The sequence below is a fragment of the Pinus tabuliformis genome, chromosome 1_2 (assembly GCF_031772625.1).
Source record: "Pinus tabuliformis cultivar Carrire ecotype Pingquan chromosome 1_2, CPIR1, whole genome shotgun sequence".
NCBI lineage: Eukaryota > Viridiplantae > Streptophyta > Pinopsida > Pinales > Pinaceae > Pinus > Pinus tabuliformis.
Window position 1 is genome coordinate 689,275,181 of NC_142298.1, and position 19,284 is coordinate 689,294,464.

General features: G+C 41.7%; 2 protein-coding genes and 1 pseudogene across 2 annotated transcripts in view; all 3 read right to left on the bottom strand.

The window, feature by feature from the left end:
• LOC149207617 (transcription termination factor MTERF8, chloroplastic-like) overlaps positions 1–19,284 on the bottom strand; it is a 44,005-nt gene that overhangs the window by 14,195 nt on the left and 10,526 nt on the right. The gene's annotated exons all lie outside the window — the stretch shown is intronic.
• LOC149207618 (secreted RxLR effector protein 161 pseudogene) lies at positions 2,221–2,580 on the bottom strand (annotated as a pseudogene).
• LOC149207619 (uncharacterized) lies at positions 3,397–4,425 on the bottom strand. The gene is made up of 2 exons (XM_089393924.1): positions 4,208–4,425; positions 3,397–4,076 (listed from the first exon to the last, which is right to left on the bottom strand). The coding sequence occupies exons 1-2, from the start codon at positions 4,333–4,335 to the stop codon at positions 3,575–3,577; spliced, it is 630 nt and encodes a 209-aa protein (XP_089250050.1). The 5' UTR covers positions 4,336–4,425; the 3' UTR covers positions 3,397–3,574.

Below are 19,284 nucleotides of genomic sequence, written 5' to 3' on the forward strand. Positions count from 1 at the left end.
TGTATGTTTACAGGAATGGGCATTTAACTGAATGGGAGTGATAAGGTGAAATTAAAACCGGGTTGGGATTGAAGGAAACTTTTTAGTCATCAAATTTCAACACATTCATCCGAAGCATTATACATGTCAACAGTCTATGCTAGTCTCCAAGTAACCACGGGAACTTCCTAATATATTTTGGATGAGTTGTATTCTTTACAGGTGTGGACCATAGTATTCGAAACTAGAACCAGTAACCAAACCAGGTCCATCTAATAAACCGGGTTTCAAATTGGAACCGGTCAAACCGAGACTAGTCAGATCTCAATGAACCAATTTTTAAAAAAATACATGAAATAATATTTTTTAATGAAAAAAACTATTTTTAAGTTTTAAAACCATGATTCCAAACCAATAGAGACAAAATATGCAAAGTTTGTTCATCTATATACCATGTAAAGGTGAATATATCAAAATGGCACTAAGTGCAATACATATCATCAACAAAATGCATAAGCAATGAGGCTTTACATGGCCTATAAAGTCCACAAACAATGCTACAAGCTATGGGTCTATTGGCCTACTACAAGTCTACAAGTACATATCAGGGATCAACATGATCATTCCTCATCATGATCAAACTCATCACCACTACTAGACACAGGATCATCAATAGGAGCTACATAAACATCATTTGGATTAGAGGTTGAGGCATAAGTGTAGAAAATTAATGATCTGCAACCTAACCCCAGTTTACAGTTTGCATGTGTTCATTTGACCCAACCCACATGTTTTTTCATGCTGATATAAATTTCAAAATGCATTCATTGTAAACATTCAAAGAGTACTTCTACTATTTTTCACATTTCCTATCAAGCTGAAATTAATGCTAAATTTAGGCAAACATTCAAGCATGAGAGACACTTATTTTTGGTCAAGGTCGCCCCGAAAAAACCCCACAGCCTCTTGGGGAAAACCGGTCTTCAAAGGAGGATTTTATTACTTGAGAAATTAGTCTAAGTACATAAAATTAAACACAGTACTTATCTCCCCTCAACTTAAGCTTTAGATTCAATTTCTGGAAATTTGTGCTCATTGAAATAATTTCCAGATTTCACACATTTCATACCCAGAAATTTATGCCTAGATATCAATGCCAAATTTGCCTCGATAACAGTGCAAACTCAGCCTTGATTTATGTGTTGTAGATGCCTCAAAATTCATGCCTAAAGGTGCCTCAATTTTTGTGTTAGTGTTGCCTCGAAAAACGCACAGAAGGTTGCTATCACAAAATTCATGCTTCAAATTTCGAGCCTAACAGCAACAAGTTCCCCCTCAAAAATCATGTTGGACAGTCCCTCGAAATATGTGCTCCTTTGCCTCAATTTTTGTGTCTACTATAGCTGCCCTCTTCCTCAAAATTTGAGCTACTGAGTGATTGTCTCTCTCCTAGAAATTTGAGCCTCCTTGCTTGCTGCTATTTCTACTCTGCAATTTCTCTTCCTCTCCTTAAAATTTCTCCTCTTCTCTTCTCCTCATGCTCTCTCAAGTGTAAAGTGAAGAATAAGCCTCCCTTTTCTCCTTTTCTCTTTTAGAAAAGATTGAATCCCTAACCCTAGGATTCAATGGTTGAGATTTAATCTCCAAATCTCAAGATGTGTAGTTGAGATCACTTTTCCCAAATGACCCCCTCATACATTAGCCCCATTACTTAAAAGCCTCCTAGTACCTTTTTCAAGTTGTGTATCTTTTCTATTTTTCTCATAAAATGATTTTATCAACTCGATTTAATATTAGAAAAATGAACTATGTACTTTACACATAAAGTCACTTTATAAAGTACAAGTGACTTTAATATTAGAAAAAGTACACGGTACACCACTTTTAAGTATCTCTTCCACCTATAACATTAATAACTCATAAATGTCACCAAGACGAAAGCCATTAATATGTCTACTATGCTAAAAGGGATAAATGCCTGGTAACACCTCTCCTTGGTATTATTTTCAACAATCCCTCTTATCAAGGGGTGTTGCTCACCACTCCCATCCTATCTCTGAAAAAGACATGCTTGCCTCTTGTCAAAGACTTGGTGAGAATGTTTGTTGCCTACTCATCAGTGGATATATACTCACCCTTCAATGCCCCTTGCTAAACCTAATCTTTGATGAAGTGGTATATGATCTCTATATGCTTTGACCAATTGTGAAACACTGGATTCTCAGAGAGTTTAATACAACTCTAATTGTCACAGTAAATCGTAGTTGGTCTCAGCATCTGACCAAATAGTCCATGAAGCATCTTGCGAAGCCATAATGCCTTGCATCCTGCCTGACTAGCTGCCATGTACTTTGCCTCTGTGTTGCTCAATGCCACTGACTTATGTTTCTTGCTGAACCATGGCATAACTGTTGAGACCAATGAGAAACAACATCTAGAAGTGCTCTTCCGGTCACTGACACTGCCAGCCCAATCTGAGTCTGTGCAACCAATCAATCTGACCCCATCACATCTGACATAGTCCAACCCATAATCTATTGTACCCTGCAAGTATCTCAACACATGTTTTGCAGCCATCCAGTGTACTCTCCCGAGCTTCATCATAAACTGACTCAATGTATTGACTGCAGAACAAATATTTGGTCTAGTGTTGACCAGATAAGTCAATGAACCAATCAACTAACGATACAAAGTGGGATCCACCAACTCGGAATCAACATGATGCAGCTTCTCCCAGTTGGTGATCATAGGAGTAGCCATAGGCCTGCAACCATCCATATGAAATATCCTCAAGATATATCTTGCATACTTACCCTAGCCCACAAAGATGTGCCCATCCTCCTGCCAAACCTCCATCCCCAAGAAGTAATGCATAAGCCCTATTTCAGTCATATCAAACTCTAAAGCAAAATCTCTCTTACAATGTTGGATGACACTGTCCTCCTCTGTAATAAACAAGTCATCCACATACAATACCAAAATGAGTGGATCGTCACCTACCAAAATATAGGTTTAGATATGCATCACTCTTCTGGAAACCTAGTTGTTGCAAGTAGGCATCTATCCTCTCATACCATGCCCTTGGTGCCTTCTTTAGTCCATACAAGGCTTTATTCAGCCTACAAACATGAGACTCACTTCCATGCAACTCAAAGCCCTTAGGCTACTCAATGTATACATCCTCCTATATAACACCATTGAGAAAGGTGGTATTCACCAGTGTTGCACACATCGCGATCGGGATTTAATCGGCGCCGGGAAAAAAGCGGAAAAAATCGTTAAAATCGGGAAAAAATCGGAAAAAAGCGGGAAAAACTCGTTTGGCACAAAAATATTCATTTTTTTTCAATTTTTTTAATATCTAAACCATCTACAACATAAAATAAATACATTGACACATAAATATGATAAAAAAACTAATATATAAGATGTTTAATATCATTTCTAGCGCTAAAATCACACATAACATTGAATCATGTCCTGAATAGTAAGTCCTGAGTCCCAAGTCCAACTCAGCCTCAAAATATCAACAAAAAATATGATAATGTATCTCATCATGTCATAATGTCATATACAATAAAATGAAAGTCTAATCCTATTGATTTCCTCTGCCCCTCTTGCGAGAAAATGGCACAACTTTCTCTTTCCCTCTAGATGTAGAAGCTGGTGCCTGTGGTGGTGGAAATGGCAGTGGAGTCTGACGTGCTCTAGAAGCTGAAGAACTAGTAGTAGCAGCTACAGGAGGCCGAGGTGGACGGAGACCACGTCCTCTGGTAGTGGTAGCCCGGGTAGCCCGGGTAGGCGGTGTCACCTCCTCCTCCTGCTCCTCCAACTCCTCCTCCTCCTCCTCCTGCTCCTGCTCCTGCTCCTCCTCCTCCTCCTCCTCCTCCTCCCCCTCCTCCTCCCCCTCATCCTGCACTAACCAATCCTCAGTGGGATCCATGAGAGGCCTCTCGGTCTCAACCCTCCATTCAGCAGTGGTGTCAATCCCATCCAATGAGATGGCTTCCGTATCAGGTGTCTTCTCTAGTTGTTTCACCCACAATCGAAGATTGTAGTAGACATAGACCATGTCATTAAGTCTATGGGACTCCAACCTGTACAAAGTTCATGAAATAATAAATTAATAATTAATAATTAATATTATAAAAAAAATATTGTTTAAAACTTTAATGAATTCAAAAATTTATTTGGAAATTTGCAATATTTTAAATGTTTAAGTGTTAACCTATTGCGCTTCTTGTTGTGTATTTTTTCAAATACACTCCAATTGCGCTCACATCCCGAGGAGCTGCATGTTTGGCTGAGGATGCGTACGGCAAGATTTTGCAAAAGGGGTACTCTGCCACCATACATCTTCCACCATGCGTCTACAACAAAATTACAAATAAAATTTTAAATAAACATAAGAAAAAAATGGAATTTGAAGAAACAATGAAATTTGAAACAAAGTTACAAAGTACAAACTAAAAAATACCTGGCATTTTAACCGTCCTATCAATGACAGCCATCTCAAAGCCAAATGTGCCACCTGACAACTTATATTGCTCAATTTGTCTAGAGATCTCCATACGTTCTTCTGAAGATCTCACCATCTTCTGGACACAGGTTAATAATCCTTCCACGACCTCAACATCAAAATTAAACCCACATGCATAAGAAAATGCAGGGTTCAGGAAAAGCCCCGCAGCATGAATTGGACGATGGAGTGTGTTGTTCCATCGCTCATCAATGACGTTCCATAGAAGGAGTTGTCTCTGGAACCCATCATCTCCCTTGTCATCATAGTAGGACCGAATGGCTTCTTTGGCCCTGTCCATGGCTTCATACAAATAGCCCATTGCGGGCTTCTCACCATCAACCAACCGAAGAACCTTTACCAAAAGTTCTGTAACAGCGCACACCTCCTGCACTCCCGCCCAGAAGTCTTCCTGGTATGAAACTAGTCTGCAGACGGCCTCTGCTTCTGGTTTGCGGCTCATTGACGAAGCACGCCACTCCTCTGAAAGAAACATTCTCTTCAAATCCCACATAGAATTCAAGAGGGATTGAAGAGATATGAAACTCGTCGCAAACCGTGTAATGGCGGGGCGCACCAACTCTTTGTTGTTGGTGAATCTTCTCATCAAGCTAAGCACAGATGTGTGATTGTAAATAAATTTTGTGATGCTTTTTGATGAGTCAACAACCTCTTTGACAAAGGGAATTTTCCCAATGTCCTCTAACATCAAATCAATACAATGGGCAGCACAAGGTGTCCAAAATAAAGCAGGATGCCTGTCCATAAGCATTCTACCAGCAGCAACATAATTTGCAGCATTGTCCGTTATGACTTGGACAACATTTTCTGCACCCACCTCCAAAATAAACACATCCAGCAAATCACATAAAGTTCTTGCATCTTTGATTTGATGAGTTGCATCAACAGATTTGATAAACATAGTCCCCTTGGGACAACTAACCAAGAAGTTTATAAGGGTTCTCCCCTTTTGGTCAGTCCAACCATCTGACATAACAGTGCATCCTGTTTGTGCCCATGATGCCCTAAAATCCTCCAATCTTTGGGTGCAATCACGCTTTTCATCTTGAAGAAGCCGGCCTCTGAAATCATGAAGAGAAGGGAGTTTGTACCCCGGGCCAACACTGGCAATAGCATCAACAGTAGGTTGGAAAAATGGATTATTCCTTATAATGCTGAAAGGAATATCACTCCAGAGGAGAAATTTTGTCATCAACTTGTCAGCTTTTTCTTTTTCAGTTCTTTTTAGCATTGAACCAATAGTTGGTTGTGAACCAGGTGTGGTTCGAGGAACAAAATATGATGATGCAGCTACCGGATTGACTGACGCTGCAGTAGAACCTGTGCCACTTGGCCCACTTCCTTCAGCTGACCTTTTTAGTTGCCTTTTGAGTTCTTCTTTGGCGTCTCTAGTGTGCTCTAATTCTCCCAATGCTCTCATGGCTTTTTGGATAATTTCAGCATTTGTCTTTAGACAGGGCCCCACATCACGTCCAGGGATTTGTGCAAGGTGGAACTTCAACCTGTACACCCCCCCGAATATTTCCTTTCCACACAACTTGCAATACAAGTTTTGTCTATCATTCGGAGTTTTAGGGTCACCATATTCCCAGAAAGGATCCAATTTCCTTGGCATGTTTGTTTTTGAATTTTGAATTTGCAAACCTATGGAAAAATAAGGATTAGGAAATAGGAATTTAGGATTACATAAATGATAATACAAATTACAATTTAGCATTTGCAAAATTACAAGCTAATTATTTCCAAAATCCCAATTTCTAAACCCAAGTTACCCAACCAAATGCCAAAAAACAATGAAAATTCAAAAAAAATAAACAATGTTTAAAAAAAATGAGAAAATAAAAATAACAAATTGGTTCTCATAGTCATAACAAATTACCCATCCCAAATCAATGAAAAATTTCAAAAAATTCTTTAAAAACAATGAAAACCAAAGTTTTTATAGAAGCAAAACCAAAAAAAATTAATCTACATACCTCTTTTATGGACAAATTGGTGATCTAGGCTTGGATTCCTCTTAAAAACGCTTCGATTCGCTCCCAAATCCGACGGAAACCCTTCAGCTCCTCTCCCTCACCTCTTCTCCTCCTCCTCCGCGCGCAAACAGCAAAATGACATAAAAAAAATCGATTTTGCATATAAAAAGCCCGCTGCCCCGACGGCCTGCGATTTTTTCCTTAAAAATCGCGATTTTTTCGAAAAAATCGCGATATTTTCAAAAACTCACGATTTTTTCGATAAAAATCGTTATAAAAAAAAGTGGCGATTTTTATGCATAAAAATCGCGATTTGAATCGGGTAAATGAAAAAATCGCGCTTTTCCGATAAAATCGCGATTTTATCGCGATTTTAACAACACTGGTCTTCACATCCATATGGTGAATCCTCCATCCCATCTTAGTTGTTACAGCTATCACTGCCCTAATGTAAGTATAACGAGAAACCGGTGCAAAGGTCTCCTCATAGTCAAGTCCCTTTACCTGTGAGAACCCCCGCGCCACAAACCGAGCTTTGAACTTCTCAACGTTGCCATCTGCAGCATGCTTGATCTTGTAGAGCCACCTAGAAGTCACAACCGACTTCCCATCAGGACGTGGCACTACCTCCCAAACATCATTCTTCATGATAGAGGAATACGCCTCCACCATGGCATCCCTCCAAATCTATTGTCTAGCGGCCTCCTCAAAACTAGTTGGCTCTCTCTACAACATCTGCCACAAAGCCACCTAATTTCTGTGGCAGTCTGCTCTCCCTCACTGACCACTTAGGTCTCCCCACTGCGTCCTGAGCCTCCTTCAGGGTCTCCCGAAGCCATCTTGGCTTCCTCTTCCCTGCAGTAGTGTCCTATGGAGGTATGGGAAAATCCTCATTTGGTGCCTCTCCTCCTGGTGAGGAAGGCTCTGAAATAACCAAAGGAGATCCTGAACTCTAAGATACTATACCTGATACCCTGCACCAGGTGACTCGGTACCGGGTAAAGTTGTGCTCTGTGAACTGTCACCCCTTAAGAAGGTGAACCTCCTAATCCTGATGTACCACCTGATGCTCCAGAAACCTATGGTGTGGCCCCCTGCTGAGGAGCCTGCTGCATTACCTGATCAATCTCCCAAGACCTCCTCAAAGCCCTCTCCTCCTCAAATCTCACATCCCGCCTCAAGACAATATCCTCTGTGCAGGAGGTATATACGGTAGGCTCTACTAGTCTCACTGTAACCCATCAGTATAACTTTCTCTGTTGTGGGTTCCAGCTTCGTCCTCTTCTCCTCAAGGACGTGTTAATATGTAAGGCACCCAAATATCCTGATGTGCCCAACTTTCGGCTTCTTGTCGGTATATATCTCCTCAGGAGCCTTGGTCCCCAAGACTCTATGTGGGCTCCTGATTTGCAAGTAAACAACAGTGTTAGCTGCCTTGGCCCACAAGAAGAAAGGTAAACTTTAATCATGTAGCATCGCTCTAGCTGCACCCACAATGGTCCTATTCTTCCTCTCTGCCGCCCCATTTTGTTGAGGGTTATAAGGCACAATGAGCTCCCTCTTTATGCCAACACTCCCACAAAAGTCTCTCATCTCTACTGAAGTGTACTCACCCCCATTGTCTGATCTCAACACCCTGATCTTCCTCCCTGTTTGGTTCTCCACAAGAGCCTTAAACTCTTGGAATTGCTGAAAGACCTCATCCTTGGTCTTCAGGAAGTAAATCCAAGTCCTCCTGGAGTGGTCATCAATGAAAGTCACATAGTACTCATATTCGCTCAATGAGACATGGGACATAGGACCACATACATCAGAATGAATCAAATCAAGGACACCTACAGCTCTGTTGTCACTGCTCTGGAAAGGTGTCTTGGTGTACTTTCCCAAAGCACACCCCCTGCACACATCATGATGATTAGTGTTGAAGTCTGGCAACCCAGTAACCATCTCCCTCAACATCCTAAAAGCTCCATGGTGCAAGTGGTTCATCCTCCTGCGCCACAGCTCACATAAACCATTGTTATTGGTCTGCGCTACCATAGCGCGAAGATGTTGAAACAAGAGTCTGTATAGTCTCCCACTGTGAGCTCCAATCACACAAGCAAACTTGATACGGATCCTCTAGGATACAACAGCACTTGTCCCTTCTAGAACAATACCTCATACCTCTTGTCCTCCAAGCTGGAAATTGATATCAAACTCTTCAACCCTGGAACATAAATAACATTTGCCACCTTCAGGGCAGGTAATGACTCCCTCTGAAATGACACTGTCCCCATACCAACCACCTTGACTTTGGAGTTGTCGCCAAGCACAACCTCCAATTCAATGTCACCCTCCAAAAGGCTCGTGAAGTGCTCTCTAACTCCAGTCATGTGGCAGGATGCTCCACTATCTATGAACCATGCACGAGAAGATGTAACATGAGTGGCTAAACTCACCACCAAAGCACTCTCTGAATCAAACATAGTTGCAAACTCATCCACATATGTTGTAGTTGCAACTCCTTGTTTCTTCTTACCCTTCTTGTTGGGACACTGAACTGCATAGTGACCCATCTTCCACAAGCAAAGCATTTCACTTTTCTCATGTCCTTCTCCTTAGCCTTTTGCTTCCCCTTATCTTTGCTTTGCTTCTCCTTAGCCTTTTGCTTTGCTCCCCATTTCTTGATCTTCTTTGTCCACTTGCCTTTTGCCACAAGAGCAACATTCTCCTCTTCACCTCCCTCACCACCCTTGTTGCCACTATGCATGCTTCTCTTGATCTCCTCCTAGAGGAAATTGTCCCACATCCTCCTCCAACCAAGAAAATGCTCTATAGCCACCAAGTTGTTGATAAAACTATCCCACTTCTCGATGAACCCCTCTAAAGCAATGTGAACCAACTGCTCCTCTGGAATAGTCTCTCCAATAGCAGCTAACTGATCTTTTACCTGTGAGACTCTGGTGAGGAAAGATGTCACACTGTCGATCTTCGTCATCTTGGTGTTGCGTAATTTTTGTCTCAACACCATCTTCCTATTCTCATTAGAATTCTAGTGCAAAGAGACCAAGGACTCCCACATCTGATATGCATATCTCATCCCTAAAACATGAGGGAACAAATGATCCTTGATGGCATCTAGAAGGATCCTCTCTGCCTTCACATTTTTCTTGGTGAACTCTACCAGCTGAGCGGGATCATTGGGTGCATGCACAGCTGCTTGAACAATATCCCGCACTTCCAACTCCTCCAGTAAAAGCATAATCCGCTTTGTCCATGGGCCAAAGTTTTCAACCCCCATCAATTTGTCCTCTACTCTCAACCCAGTAGCCATGATCCCACAACCAACCAAATGAAGAAAGTATGGAAGCTAGAACCAATCTCCCTCTGAACTATTGAAGTCTTTGTGTTTCTGGCAAAGTTTCAAAGGTATGGTTCATTGTTTGAAGACTTTGGTAGCTTGTTGCCCTCTTTATCAGCTGACTGAAAATGAAGATCTGAGCCTCAACTTGGCTCAACTAAGCTCTGATACCATGTAGAAAATTAATGATCTGCACCCTAACCCCAATTTACAAGTTTGCATGTGTTCATTTGACCCAACCCACATGTTTTGTCACGCTGATATAAATTTCAGAATGCATTATTTGTAAACATTCAAAGAGTACTTCTACTATTTTTCACATTTCCTATCAGTTGAAATTAATGTTAAATTTAGGCAAGCATTCAAGCATGAGAGACACTTATTTTTTGTCAAGGTGACCCCGGAAAAACCCCACAGCCTCTTGGGGAAAACGAGTCTTCAGAGGAGGATTTGTTGCATGAGAAATTAGTCTAAGTACATAAAATTAAACACAATACTTATCTCCTTTCAGCTAAAGCTTTAAATTCAATTTCTGGAAATTTGTGCCCACTGAAATACTTTCTAGATTTCACAAATTTCATGCACAAAAATGTATGCCTCGATATCAGTGCCAAATCTGCCTTGATAAAAGTGTAAACTCGGCCTTGATTTCTGTGATGTAGATGCCTCAAAATTTGTGCCTAAAGGTGCCTCATTTTTTGCATTGCATGAGGTAGATTGCCTCGATTTTTGTGCTAGTGTGTTGCCTCAAAAATGCTCAGAAGAAAGTTGATGTCTCGAAATTTGTGCCTCGAATTTCGGGCCTGACAGCGACAAGTTCCTTGAAAATTGTGCTCGGCATTCCCTCAAAATTTTTGCTCCTTTGCCTCGATTTTTGTGCTTGTTGTAGCTGCCCTCTTCCTCGAAATTCAAGTTGCCAAGTGAATGTCTCTCATAGAAATTCGAGCTTCCTTGCTTGCTACTATTTCTCCTCTACAATTTCTCTTCCTCTTCTTGAAGTTTCTCCTCTCCTCTTCTCCTCATGCTCTCTCAAGTGTGAAGTCAAGAATGAGCCTTCCTTTTCTCCTTTTGTCTTTTAGAGAAAATTGAATCCCTAACCCTAGGATTCAATGGTTGATATTTAATCTCCAAATATCAAGATGTGTGGTTGAGATCACTTTTCACGAATGACCCCCCTCATTTATTGGCCCCATTACTTAAAAGTCTCCTAGTACCTTTTTCAAGTTGTGCACATTTTCTATTTTTCTCATAAAGTGATTTTCTCAACTCACTTTAATATTAGAAAAGTGAACTATGTACTTTACACATAAAGTCACTTTATAACGTACAAGTGACTTGAATATTAGAAAAAGTACCTGGTATACCACTTTTAAGTATCTCTTCCACCCATGACATTAATATATCTCATAAATGTCACCAAGACAAAAGTCATTAATGTGTCTACTAGGCTAAAAGGGATAAATGCCTAGTAACACCTCTCCTTGGTATTATTTTCAACAACAAGCAATGAGGCTCTAAATGGCCTATAAAGTCCAAAAACAATGCTATAAACTATGGGGTCATTGGCCTACTACAAGACTACAAGTCTACAGGTACATATAGTGATCCTCATCGTGATCAAACTCATTACCACTACTAGACACAAGATCATCAACAAAAGCTACATAAACATCATATGGATCAAAGTCTGAGGATGCCTCAGCCTCATCTGCAACCTCAATAGTAGCACCAATAACAATAGAACTTTACCTAATGGAAACACGAGTTGGTCGAGTTGCACAACTAGTGCCTTCCACTAGTTTGTCTTTGCTTGATTCGTTTACTAATTCTAGTTCCAATGGTGCTACCAAATCTGCATTGGGATCAACCCCCCTAACTCCATGTCAATATCAAAATCAGCATCAAACTTGGAATTTCCAGTCTCCTCCACCATTCTAATGTTGGATCAATATCGTCCAACACAATGGGATCTAGAATATCTTGTTCATCAATTGGTTGCACCTTAGTCGAAGGTTGTATTGCACGAAAGAGAATATCATTTAACCATTTTTGTTCCAAACGATTTCTCTTCTTCATGTGTATGCACTCAAAAACAAACCAATTGTGCTCACAACTTGAAGCACTGCAAGTTTCATTGAGGACTCTAACTGCAAACTTTTGCAATTGAGGACATTGGCCACCAAATGACTCCCACCAATGTGTTGCACACAAAAAGACATTAATTAGTAACTTAGTTCGTTTCATTACTTATTTACAAGTATCTACAAACAATTTGAATTGTAAATTTGTTAAAAAAAAACAAATTGGAATTGCTTACCTAGTTGATCCACATCCCTTGCCATCTTTGTCAAGTTTTTTCCAAAGGTACTTGCTGCCATACTAAAAAGAGTAAGTTGTCTGTGTATTTCCAACTGGTTGGAATGGTTAGGGGCCATGCGCTCCAAGCAATCATACAATACATCTCTGACCTCCCCAACCTGCAGATCTCCTAACCGAGCTTTATAATGATACTTTAGGTTCAAAAAGTACCCAACTACATGTATAGGATGATAGAGTTTATTGTTCCATCTGTTATCACTGATCACCCAAATACGCCCATTTTTAGCTAATTTATCCTTGTAAGTTGTCTGTATCTGCTCCTTTGCCTGATCCATAGCCTCATAGATGTAGCCCATGGCCAACTTTCCCCATCCACCATCTGTAGCACCTTAACATGGGGCTCGGAAATTTTCACAAACTTTGCAGACCTTTTCCAAAACTAATTGTCAAAAATTTTCTTTATGGTGTCTTTGTGATCTTGTCTATGAGCCCACCGAGATGAAGTCCATTCATCTGCAAAAAAAAAAAAAAAAAAATTCTACAAGTTTTTTTGTTGAAAATTGAGACATTGCAACGTAAGGAAGTGAGTTGCAAATCTCGTAATTGCAGGCCTAACAAGCTCTTTACCCCAAGTGTTTTTACTCATTGGGATCAATACCCATGAGTGGTTGTAAATGTATTTTGTGATGCACTTAGCAGGCTCTACAGTGTTTTTTACCCACTCCACTTTGCCTATGTCCTCAAGCATGAGGTTTATGTTGCGTAGCACATGGAGTCCAAAATATGGTCTTATATTTGGACTGTAGCATCTTTCTAGCAAGAACATAGTTTGAAGAATTATTTGTGGTGACCTGCACAACATTTTGCTCTCCCACTGTCTGAATAATCTCATCCAACAGCTCAAATAGAAGGTTTGCATCCTTCACCTTATCAAATGCATCAATTGATCTAAAAAACATGGTTGTTTGAGGGCAAGAAACAAGGAAATTAATGATAGTGCAGTTCTTTCCATCATTCCATCCATCCAACATGATGGAACAACTTGTTTTGAGCCATGACTCTCCACACTTAGCCAAATACTCATCAATGTAACAAATCTCTTTTTGTAAAAGAGTTCCCCTCAAGTGATGCACACTAGGTCCTTTGAATCCCTTTCTTGCAGCAATAACAAAGTCCCACATGGCTTGATAATAAGGTGGGCAGGAAGCATTACATGGGATCTCTACATCATACCACCATCTAGCAATGTATTGAAAAGAAGATTCTTTGCATTACTTTTTCCAATGGTCATCCAAAGTGGGTTGGCGTCGAGTTAGACTTGGTTGGGAGGAAATGGGATTAGGAGAGGCAGTGGTGGCAGTGGTGGCAGAGGTTGAGAAATAACTTTGGATGTTCATCCTATTTTTTCCTTTAGATTGTTGGTCTTGATGATAAGACCCAAGAGCAGGAGGAACTAGTGAAAGGGGTCAATGGTGGAAGGGATAGAAGAGGAGTCGTAAATCTCAAAATCATCATACCCACCATCTATCATGGCTTGTACAATTTCCTTCTTCCTTGCAATTTCTTCTTGGATAGCCTTTTCCCTAGCCTTATTCTCCTCAAACTTGGGAAGGTATTCTGCCCTAACAACACCTATCACTTCCTTTGGTGCATAACATGACTTTATTTGGCCTCTTATCCCAGCCAAGTGTTGATTCAACCTGAAAATACCCCCCCCCCCCCCCCCCCCCTCCAATAGATTTATTGCAAAATTTGCACATCATCTTTCCACCAATCACATCACAATTAGCCCATGCAATGTCCTTGGCTTTTGGAGGCATGGTGGCTAGAAATATTTGAAATTTACAAATGAAAGAAATTTGCAAATTAAAAAAAAAAAAAACAAAAAAAAATACAGCGAAGTAAAATGGAAAAACCTAAGATAAATTTGGAAAAAAAATAAGGCAAATTTAGCCTATAAAATTTAAGACTTGAAAACTAACAATTGAACTTGAAATTTGATATAGCATAGAATACATAAAAAAATTAAATACATGGACAACAATGAAATATGAATTTTTTTAAGTGAAAATCCTTACCTGAAAATGCAAACAAGCTACCTTAGCCTCCTCTTGAAGATGCCAACTCCACTAACAGCTCCAAAATAGCTCCAAGTCCAACTCCAAGCCTCCAAGATGACTACTCCAACAAAAAATAACACTCTCTAAGCTCCCAATGAAGCTCACAAAAACTCCAGATGAGATGGTGTGAGGCAAATGAGAGGGGATACCTCCTTTTATTGGCTTGGAGGGGTTGTTTTTTGAGGGAAACAACGTTTAGTTTCCCTCAAAACCACCTCACAAGCCTCAAAAAAATGTGTCTGGTGGGTTTGTGGTCGGCCTGGCAGTGAACAAGTCGGTTCCATCATAAACTGTCTGATTTATGTCCGGTTTGACCCAAAAACCAACAAAGGAGGGCGGCTAACAAAGTCTGCCTACTGGTCTAGTGGGTTCAACCAATGAACCGACCGATTTGATTGGTTTCTGGTTCAAACCAAATGATTTTGAATACTATGGTGTGGACTGTGCAAACAAAAACATTTTTGCAAGCCCACGGTCCTAACCTTCGCTGGGAGTTTATGGGGTAGAAGCCTCCAACCTAAATCATTGGCTCTCTCTTTTGGAGGCCATTGAATTTCAAAATGAACCAATGATAACCAAAATGGAAACATCGAGACCCAACAAATACCCATTCGAAAGTGATGTTCTCCATACTATTAAGAAGATTCCATTCATCCAAGCATTATACATGTCAATACTCATACTAGTCTCCAAGTAACCTCGAGAACTTCCCGATATATGTTGGATGAGTTGTATTCTAAGCAGGTGTGGACTATGCAAACTAACACATTTTTGCAAGCCCACGGTCCTGACCTTGGATGGGAGTTTCTAAGGCAGAAGCCTCCAACCTAAATCACTAGCTCTTTCTTTTGGGGGCCATTATAGGTGTATTTATGGGTTTTGAGTGGTTTCAATGGATGATTTATATTATATCCCCATTGTAATCTGATACCACTTGGCAGATTAGAATTAATGACATTGTTGTAGATGCAAAATGGTAATAACATCATACCTTGGTAGACATTAGAATAACATCATAGTTTTCAATTTTTGTAGAAAGACAATAATGTGGGGTAATTCATCCCCTCATATATCAATGCATCTAAGAATAAAATTTGAAGCCTTCATTTCCCTTAAATACCCCTTTAGCCCATCGTAGGATGGGTGATTCATCACTACATATATCCATACATGATAAATCTAGTCATCCAAGGAAACCTGTAGACATGAACAGCATACACATACTGCACAACATGACACTTACACGTCTGCAAGGTGAGATAAAATCAATTTTAGAAAAATTATGCCATGCCAATAATTTGATTTGCTTTTGAATTTTATAGATGCGGACTTCAAATTTGGCCTGCGCCTATACAATACAAAAAGAGCATTGGAAAGTAGTCCTATGAAAGATGTAGCTTCGGTCTGATCTGCTATGGGAGCACGACTGGGGTTTACATAAGCACCGACTACAGAACCATAACTGCTCGCCGCCATCTCCTCTGTTGTTGTGTCATCATCACCGTCACGGTCGGCTGGCTTCCCCCTTCAATTTCGTTGTCATCGAACCGAATCCTTCACTGCCTCTGAGATTGTCTGCAGGATGTCGGATATGGACGAAGGCGTGGTAGATTACTCGGTGAACCCTAATCCCTACGAGCCTATTTGGACGAGCCCTAACGATTTGCCAGAGGTAACAGTTGCTCGGTCCCTAGGAACGCCATATCCGTTGTACTCTGATTTTCCGCCTGCTTATTCTGACCCCGGCCCTTTGTGCCTAATTTGTCGTTCACCGCACTCTCTATTGCCTCTTCGGCCTTGACTTGCCACCCCTCTCTCCGGCTTCGCTTCACCTTCTCGCCCCTTGCATCTCACCCTCCCCCTTATATGACTCACTGCCACCAGTTTCATCGCCCCATCAACCCTCCTCTACATTCCCCACCTCGGTAGGGTTTGTTTCAACGGCGGGTTTCTCTCCACTCCAGCTGAATTCCCTCCCTTTCACTCACATCGCGACGGAGCCCAGTCCATCTACCTCTCCTTCAAGATGCTTCGACTCGCCGACGGTAAACCCTCGGGTCAGTGCCCCTATACCTCAGCAAGAGAATCAGGGTACTTAGGATCCCCTACAGGACCACCCGACAATGCCTCGCTCTAGTAAGGTCAAAAAATTGAAGTGCGTTAAGGCCACCCAAAAGGATCTGTCTCTCAGTTTTGGAGAGGGGGTACAAATGGGGGAAGTTGGGGATACGTCAAACAAGGTTTTAGTGGGTAGAGTCAGAGATAGAGCGTATTTAGTTGCCCGTCTACGCCTCTGGGTCATGGAAATATGGGGGAATATCTTCAAGGAACTCCCGAAAGTTACTACCCTACCTTGGTGTTGGTTCGAGCTCAACTTTAAGAGGGAGGAATACACCTCTTGGGCTCTCTCGAGGTATTGGCATATCGAGATGGATCTTGTATTGCTCAAGCGATGGAGCCCATTATTCGATCCTGAGCGGGAACAAATTGGAGCAGGACCGCTTTGGGTCAGGCTGCCTGGGCTACCCCTCCACTTCTGGTCCGAGGATATCTTCACTCGCATTGGGAATGCGCTTGGCACCTTTCTGGACTACGACAAGACTTACACTACTTCAGGCAATAAATCAATGGCTCGCATTTTGGTATACCTGGATACCAAAGAGGGTTTGGAGGAGAAGATTACATTGCATTGGAAAAGATTCACGCGTATACAAATTCTGGACTACGAGGGGGTGCCTTTCAGATGCAGAAGGTGTCATAAGGTTGGACACCTCTATAAAGAATGCCCTCTGGTTCGCCCTGCCGCCTCTCCCTCCAAAGCCGCGGATGAAGTTGATCCTATTGCACCTTCATCTGCTGAAGGTCAGACACCTCGGTCAAAGGGTCCTATGACAACAGAGTGTGGATCAACTCAGGTGCCAACTTCGGCCTCTCCCCGTCCTCCCTCCCCGCCTATGACAAGATCCAGGGCGGCAGCTACAGCCGCTCGCTCATCGGGTACTCCTCCTCCCCTCTTCTCTGTATCTTCTATTTCTTTAAATTGTATTGCACAACACTTGCATGTTGCATATGCATCCATACCAGGCATATCTTCTTCTTCTATTACCTGCCCATTGGAACTCCACCAACCATCTATCTCGACCACTCCACCATCTATTCCTAGGTTGGTTCTCTCATCCTCTCCCCCGAATCTTTCGACCACCTCTGGACATTCTCATTCATACAATCTACGATCCTGAATGTCACACCCTCCTAAGCATGTCAGGATTGGGTTGATCTCCCCTCCTAGAATTTCCAAGAACACCATGGGTCGACACTCTCTCATTTCAAAAGCTATGATGCAAGCTAGGGTGGAAGTGGCTCATGGTAGACAATCCACAATTGACAAGATTCTTAGAGCATCAAACACCCTTCCTTGGTCCCCCCATGAAGTGGATCTCGTTTAATTGCAGAGGGTTGGCTAGCCCTCCCAAAAAACTAGCCCTCAGAAGACTATTAAACTCTGAACCTATCGATATCATTTTCCTACAAGAAAGCCTTGGTTTGGCTAACCAGGTTATCCCTGTCCTGCAATCTCTGAAACCGGGTCGGACCTTCCATGCACTTGATGTCATTGGTAGATCTGGAGGCATTGCCCTAGGCATTAATCCCCGCACTATCAAAATCAATACTTCTTGGGGAGGGTTTGATTTCATTGCTATGGATATTTACTCCTCGGAGCTTGGCATGGACTTCAGAATTATCAATGTATATGCCCCCTATCATAATAGAGCGGAGTTTTGGTACCATCTCCTCAACTTAACTCTAACCAACTCCGACAATCTTATTCTGGGTGGGGACTTGAATTTCTCCATTGGATATGGGGAATCTTGGGGAAGCAATGCTCAACTGGATCCTTTATCAGATACTATGGAGCACCTTCTGCAGCAACACCACTTGATTGATATACCCATGAATAAATCACAACCTACCTGGTGCAACAGAAGAACAGGGGATGCAGCTATGGCCAAGCGTTTGGATCACTTCCTCATCAAGGAACATATGAAAAGAGCCCTATCTAATTATAGACATTGGGTGGGATCTAGTGGCATATCTAATCACTCTCTTATTTTCCTGGAGTTGTCGGGTCCCTTCCAGAAACCTCGGGCACCTTTTAAATTCAATTCTGCCTGGTTGAAGGACCCCAATTACATCAATTTGGTCAATGATTACTGGCGTACTCATCCACCTGCTCAGGGGAGATCCATTGCAGAAGGTTTCTGTCATAATCTACTAGAGATAAAGAGCTTATTTATCAAATGGGCTAAGGATAAGCGAGACCAGGATGATCAAACTCTCAGTATCATTGAAACCAAGCTGGCAGATCTCTTGGATGAGCAAGGACGAGGGTTTACATCTGAAGAGGCAAAAACAAATCTCATTGATTTGGAGACTCAGAGATCCAAAATACTCAAAGACCGGGAGGAAACTTGGCGCCTCAAGAGTCGGGCTATTTGGTTACAGGTTGGAGATGAGAACACCAAATTTTTCCACAATTATGCGAAGGGGAGAAGGGCCAACAACACTATTTGGAACATGCCATCTGAGGATGGCCACTACGCCAAATCTTTTCATCAATTGGCACACTTGGGCAATTCACATTTTCAGAAACTATTCAAGGCCGCCCCTGGTGCCACACTTGCCGAAATTGTTCGAATTGCTGGACTCTTCCCTCGGTTTGTTGACCCAAACGAGGCAGAGGTGCTCACAAATCCTATTACTATGGGAGAATTAGAAAGTACGCTAAAATGGTTCAAAAAAGACAAAAGTCCGGGACTAGATGGTTGGCCTATTGAATTTTACTTGGCTTTTTTTTTATACCATTGGACAAGATCTCCTTAAGGTGGTGGAGGATTGCAAGCTAACTGAGCGTATGTACGAGGCTATCAACTCTACCCTTCATCGCACTCATTCCCAAAGTGGACTCGCCACTCTCATTCAATGATTTCAGACGTATATCTCTCTGCA